This window comes from Cavia porcellus, unplaced genomic scaffold (assembly GCF_034190915.1).
Source record: "Cavia porcellus strain 051 isolate PalLab524CR breed Dunkin Hartley unplaced genomic scaffold, mCavPor4.1 scaffold_20, whole genome shotgun sequence".
NCBI lineage: Eukaryota > Metazoa > Chordata > Mammalia > Rodentia > Caviidae > Cavia > Cavia porcellus.
Genome location: NW_026947503.1, coordinates 60,080,397 through 60,087,422, shown reverse-complemented (window position 1 = coordinate 60,087,422; position 7,026 = coordinate 60,080,397). Strand labels below are relative to the sequence as shown.

Genomic DNA, 7,026 nt, shown 5'->3' with positions numbered 1-7,026 from the left:
AGCAGTGTTTTGTGCTAAAACTCCTTTTCTGAAGGGTGGGTATGGTGGCGCATACCTATACTCTCAACACTGAGAGGCTCAAGAGGCCGGAAGATCACAAAGCTGGGAATGTGGCTCAGTGTGGAAAGCCTAAGCAGCCTTTATCTACGATTCATGTTTCCTTCTCTACTTGTATCATCAATTAAAAGTCAATAAAGGAGGGTTGAGGTCCCATCGGGTTTATTTGTTACTTAAGCATTTTATTTCTGATTGGACTCAGACTTAGAAGTAGAAGCTCTCAGAGAGGAAAGCCTACGTCTCTTGGCAATTTGTTCCTGGCGTTTTTCTTTAGCTTCCTTCATTCTCTTGGCAAGAAGCTTAGCATATTCTGCAGCCTCCTCTTTGTTTTTCTTATTACGCTGCTTCTTCAGAGCAATACGGCGGCGCTTGTGTTGGAGGACACACGAAGTAACAAGACGCTGAATCTTAGGGGCTTTAGTCCTGGGTTTCTTACCTTCTTTGTTTAAGGGCTTCCTGACAACATATTGGCGAACATCATCTTCTTTAGAGAGACTGAAAAGTTTGCGGATTCTGCTTGCTCTGTTGGGCCCCAGGCGCCGACGCACAGTAGTATCAGTCAATCCAGGAATATCTTTCTCTCCTTTTTTTACAATAACCAAGTTGAGAACGCTCAGATTGGCATCCACAATGCAACCTCGGACAGATTTACGCTTTCTCTCTCCGGTTTTCCTTGGTCTATAACAGGAATGCCCCTTGCTCAGTAGCAAGCGAACTCGGCCATGAGTCAAGACGCCCTGCTTCATAGGGAAACCTTGCTTGTCGTTCCCACCACTGATCCGGACCACATAACCCTTCCACTCTTCACCTAGAGAGTCAGCAGCAACTTCTGTGGCCATACGCTTCTCATAGAACGTACGAAGTTTACGTTCATCATCCACCTCAATGAGTTTCTGGCAGCCAGTGGCGGGGAAGGAGATGTTCAGCTTCATCTTGAAGCAACTCATCAGTCCAGACTTCTATACCCTGCACAATTATCCTTCAAAATTGACAGAGAGATAAAGACTTTCCATGACAAACCGTAAAGAAATTTATGACCACTTAATCAGAATTACAAAAAATACTTAAGAAAATCCTAGCAAAATATACATCTAACTGTGAGAGTGCTTAAACAAAAGAAAAAAATCAACTGGACGTGGTGGATCAGGTCTCTAATCCTAGCATTCAGGAGGCTGAAGCAGGAGAATCACCATTTGTTCAAGGCCAGGCCAGGCCAGGCTACATAAACGAGCTCAAGGCCAGACTACACAAGATCTTATCTCAAAAAAAAAAAAAAAAAAAAAAAAACAAAGAAAGAAAGAAAAAATGAATTGAAAATAAAAGGATAGAAAACAAAACTCCATGCAACAGGAGCTCAAAAGCAAGAAGGAGTAGCTATCTTATTTTTAGCTGAAGTGGGTTGCAGGCCAAAAATAACCAGAAGAAATAAAGAAAATCACTACATACTGATAAAAGGAACAATTCAAAGGGCGAGATAACAATTATAAGTAATGTGCACCAAATTCCAACACATCCCTGCTTCAAACTGGCTCACATTTTGAAATACCAGTAACTAAGATGCCACCACATGCACAGAGAATAGGACACAATTCATCCCATAGCACACAGTAAACACACTGGAGAATAATTTGACAATGTTTCCTAAAAATGGATGTGCTCAGAAATCAATTGTTTTGACTTTAGCAAAACTTTGACATATCTGTACAAAAAAAAGGATATTCTCTGTAAAACTGGAGGTGATATCAAAGAGAAAAACAACCACATGTTCTTCACAAAGGGAACAAAGGGAATCAGTAACTTGTGGTGATGTCATACATCCTTACACAGCATTTAAATAAACTATAGCTATGGGCCTCCACACAAATGAAATGCATAAGGTAGAATGCAGTGGAAAATAAAGCACAGATTATTTAATTGTCAGGTTATATAGATGTTCATAAATTCTTCTGCCCTCTGTGCTTTTGTATCTTTGCTGTGCAATTTTTAGTGCCCTCCCAATCTGATTCTAGCCCCATTTTTATTGTCTTGTTCAACTGGTCAGTAGCAAATATGATCCAAGCAAAGACTTTTAAAGAATTTGAATATTAGAGATGGCCTAATTTAGAATTCTTCCATCACAATGGAAATGAACTGTGCCTAGCCCAAAGCTATATATATATATATATGTATATGTATATATATGTATTATATATATATGTATATATATGTATTATATATATATATGTATGTATTAGCATTACGTCCATAGACCAAACTAATTCATCACTCCTTGAACCGAGCCCAGCATGCTTGGGATCTGACCACAGATACATGCATAAGCTGAGCAGAGAACAGCTAAATAATTGCTCTGCTGAGTCCAATCCAAATGACAGAACTACAGGACTATGAGGAAAATAAATGACTTTTTTTAGGCCCCAACATGTTAGGATGATTTGACTCACAGAAAGATAGTATGTGTATAGATGAGATCACTTATATAGTTTTCAAGTTCACAAAATAATACTATTGTTATGCATAATAATTTACATGGCAAAATATAAACCACAGATAAAGGAATACACACGAAGATTGTGACATTGAATAAAGGAAGGAGAAGAAAACTATGAGGGAGTAAATGGGCAATTTAAATCCCTATAGGATTTATTTCTTAAAAAGCAAGAAGAATTTTCCAGAAGAAAAAAATCTTCATGCCTGCATAGACAAAGATTTGACAGCACACAAAATATAATGAATCATAAAATTGTTTTAAATTGGACTTCTTCAAAATATATACTGAACATTAGAAACCTAAAAGGTAAGGGGAAGCGGGAGCAATGTATGCAATGCATTCATCTCACAGGTCTTATAACTATAATATGACTTCGATAACACAACCTCATTTTTTTGAATGACAAAATTACAAGATATTCAACATCACCAATCATCAGGGAAATGCAGGTTAAACCACAATGAAGTATGAAACCATTAAAATGGCTAAAAATGTTAGTACCTAAAGTAGTACCAGCTAAACATAAGATGAATAACTATCTGATATGCTAAAGGAAATGTAAAGTGACACAACTAATTTGGAAATTAATAAATCAATTCCTTTATTTCCCTGGCTGTTCACCTCTCAAAAACAGAGCATCTTCAGCCAGGCAGGGTGGTGCACCCCTGTAATCCCAGTATTTGGGAGGCTGAGGCAAGAGGATTGTTGCAAGTTCGAGACCAGTCTGTGCTACAAAGTGAGCTCAGAGCCAGTCTAAACTGCATAGTGAAACCCTGTCTCAAAAGGATGGGAAAAAAGAGCAACTTCACAAAGACTTGTAGACAACTGCTCATAATATGTTTGTATTAATGTTTGCTTGTGATAGTTAAAATCTACAAACAACCTAAGTCCCCTCTAACAGGAAAATACATAAACCAATTATAATTTATTCATGTAATTAAATACTACTTGAAAATAAAAAAATTTACTGATACAAACAACATGGATTAAATCTCTAAAACATTATGCTAATGAAAAGGTGTCAGATATCAGTAAGTATATACTATGGTTCCCTTTAGTTGAAACTCTAAAATACAAACCTAACCTATATTTATAGAAAGCAGATTGCAGATTGGCTGGGGGAGGGTATAGGGGTGGGACGATTTGATTTAGAAAGGGTTTGGGAATTTTTGAAAGTAATAGACATTTGCATTTTCTTGACTGCAATGGCAGTTATGCAGGTATGTTCATTTTTTAAAGATCATCAGATTACATGGTCAAATTGGGTGTGTTTCATTGCATGGAAGTCATATCTAATAATGCTGGTTTTAAGAGAATTTCATAAAATGTCAATACTGAATTCTACATTTTGAGTGCAGTACCATTCAGGATCCTAGGAAGAAGCTATGGAGCCTCGCCTGGACTTTAAAGAAATTTTAATGAAGGGCAAGTGCAGAAAAATGTAAGAAGGCCAACCGCCATATGGAGGCATTCAGGAACTTTCAACAAAAGGATGCTGGCAGGAAAGGCAGAGGATTAATTGTTTTTCAGGTCCAAATGAGGCAGCACAACACAACCTCTGATACCCTCCTGGACACAGGAACATAGCATTTGGATTTTTAAATGTTACTAGAAAAGAGATGCTAGGGTACAGTGACTATAAATATGGCTATTGGTTTATTTTGCAGTACAGTAATTTAATTTGGTCAAAACAATTGACTGCTTATTTTCATGACTGAATCAGCTTCCTATTGCAAATATTTCCAGAAATATTTTCTTTTTCATTACCTTTTTAAAACTCTACCCTTTAATTCATCTGAAATTAATTTTCGTTTCTGCTATAAAATATATGCTATGAAATGATTCTGAGTAGCAAAGAAGCCCTTAGCAGCTCCTGCAGTGCCTTGCACATTATAGATCTCAGTGATGAGTTGTGGATAAATATTTGATTGTCAGGATAATAATATTTACCCATGTATTTCATCAGCATATGCATCTTTTTTTCATTAATTATATTATTCGCAACACAGTGTTGCAATGCAATGTATCATTTTTTCATTAATTTTTAAAATTCACTTATCTATTAATCATGATCAACCCACTAAACTTAAAATAATGAGTTGACTATTTTTAAAGTTTTATTAATTCATAGGGCATCTATGAATTTTTCAATGCAATGAGTGAATTTTGTTGCTCTGAGTATAGAGAAGCATACTATTCAGAATGTGCTCTAATTTGTCTGAAAATATACATTTTATTGTACAAATTACTGACAAACATCAAAATCAAAGCCCTTGTTTAGATATCAACCACTATCATCTTTTTCTCAAGAACACTATCTCCACTGCATCACAGATACTAAAATAACTACAGTGGAGGCAGATTTGCAAGATAATGAGGGAAAGCTTTTGTCCAGAATTCCATTGCTACTCTGCATTATCCAAAGGCAACAAATACAAACACAAATCAGAAAAGTGTCAAAGAACCAAACTTAGACTGAGTAAGAAAAATAAATATTCATTTGCATTTTCCCTGGGTATATTTTAATTTTTTATCCAACACATTCACATCTCTATACTGTTTTTAAATATTCAGTCCAAAATTATCAAGTCTTTCTCAATTCCATATAACAAGGCAACATCTAGGAAGAAGCCAAACCTGAAGCAGTTGGGGAGCAGTCAGACAGAAAGAAGAAAAGCCACAACTACTAGGCAAGAAAGAAGGTTAGAGAAGACAAATCTCTTCACTATCCTGAAGTTAATGTCCTCCTTTTAAAAGTAAACACCTTAGATCATTTCTAAGCTATTGCAATAAATATTCTCCTCAGTCATACACTGGTACCAGTTTGTGGCCAATTTGAAGCCAGGCCACACAGCAGGAGATGAGCTAGTGAGCTAAGCTCTATTTGTACTTGCAGCAACTCTCATCACTCCTATCACCACCTGAGTTCTGCCTCCTGTGAGATCAGTGTTGGCATTAGATTCACACAGGATTGCAAACCCCACTGTGAACTGTGCATCAGAGGGAATCTAGATTGTACTTTCCTTATGAGAATCTAATGCTGATGATCAAAAGCAAAGCTGAGGTGGTGATACTAGCACTGGTGAATGGCTGCAAATAAAGATTAACATTAGCAGAAAGGTTTGAATGCACAGAGACCATAATAAATTGATTGCTAGCAACCTCATATCCATTAGTGAGTGGTAAGTGACAAGCTGCATGCAGTCATGAGCTATACAGTGGTGAGTGAGTTAATATGCTTCAACTGTACAGCTATATCTGATGGCAAGCTTAAGCCAGAATCCAACACATCTTAGACTGTGTATGGCCGTATTTTGTTCATCCCTTTCATTCAGGCCTGTTTTCCACAATGCACACTTTTGGTAATCCCCCAACCAGCTCTAAACAAAATGATTAAAAATCAATGTAACTAGAGAACTTCTTTGAAAACGGGGAAATGCCCAATGATGAGACATTAGAAGACTCTTAAAATTGCTAACAAAAAAATGTGGTACTTAAAAGAAAATGCAAGAGTCCTACTTAAATTATTGCAACTGGTGATTCACATTTTCCAAGCCATTTTATACTAACATATAGTAACCATTTAACCAATAAAACCATGAAACATTTAAAACTATTTGTCCATGTGGAGACTAAGCATCTTGTACTAAAATCAAGTCTGAAGCTTTGCAAAACTATGAGCTCAACAGTAGAAGCAATTGATAGAAACCACCACTTCATGAAACATGGCTACACAGAAAGCATCACTTAGTGGTTGACTGTGTTACTAAATACAGAGGCCTTTACTATGAAGCGTTGACTCTGCCCGTTGCTAAGGTCATTTGTTGTCAACTTTTAAGAGAATTCAACTGAAGTTTTACCTGTAGTTCATATGTCCCTCTTTTGGTAGCACTCTAACTAGATGAATTGATGAAATAGTAGAGGCTATTAAGGCACAGCTGTTAAAACTAATGAGTCACCATGGTACACAGTCCAAGTTGACAAGTCTACTGATGTTGATAATAACACAGCAGTGATTGTTTTTGTGTGATGTATTTTTCAGGATAATGTACATGAGGATATATCACATGCACTTTTTGCTGCAAAACACCACCACAGCTCAGAACTATTCAAGTGTTTAAATGATTACATATTGGAAAACTGACTTCGTCATTTTGTGTCAGTAGATATATACATGGGGCAAGTATCGTAACTAAATGGTTTTCTGGTTTTAATATTCAGAGCAAATAGCTCACTTCTGAATGTGAGTTTCTGCACTGTGTCATCCATAGAGAAATGCTGCCTTCCCAAAAAAATCACCTTTGGCAGGATGGGACTGAAATTATCAGCTACACTGAAGTACCTGCCTTCAGCTCGCTTCTGTTCACACAGCTCTGTGAGGAGATGAATGCAGAACACATACATCTTCTCTTATACACAGAAATATGATGGCTTTCTAAAAGAAGATCCCTGACCAGAGATTTTGAAATATGATAACCATT

General features: G+C 36.7%; 1 protein-coding gene across 1 annotated transcript; it reads right to left on the bottom strand.

Moving 5' to 3' along the window:
* Window positions 1-218: 218 nt before the first annotated feature.
* On the bottom strand, window positions 219-1,000 carry LOC100721910 (small ribosomal subunit protein eS6-like). Its single transcript, XM_063231899.1, has one exon. It carries the CDS (start codon window positions 987-989, stop codon window positions 240-242), a length of 750 nt encoding a protein of 249 aa, XP_063087969.1. The 5' UTR covers window positions 990-1,000; the 3' UTR covers window positions 219-239.
* Between the last annotated feature and the right edge of the window lie 6,026 nt (window positions 1,001-7,026).

Excerpts from the sequence above, each read along its gene's own strand:
- LOC100721910 (XM_063231899.1), bottom strand. The coding sequence starts at position 989 with ATGAAGCTGAACATCTCCTTCCCCGCCACTGGCTGCCAGAAACTCATT.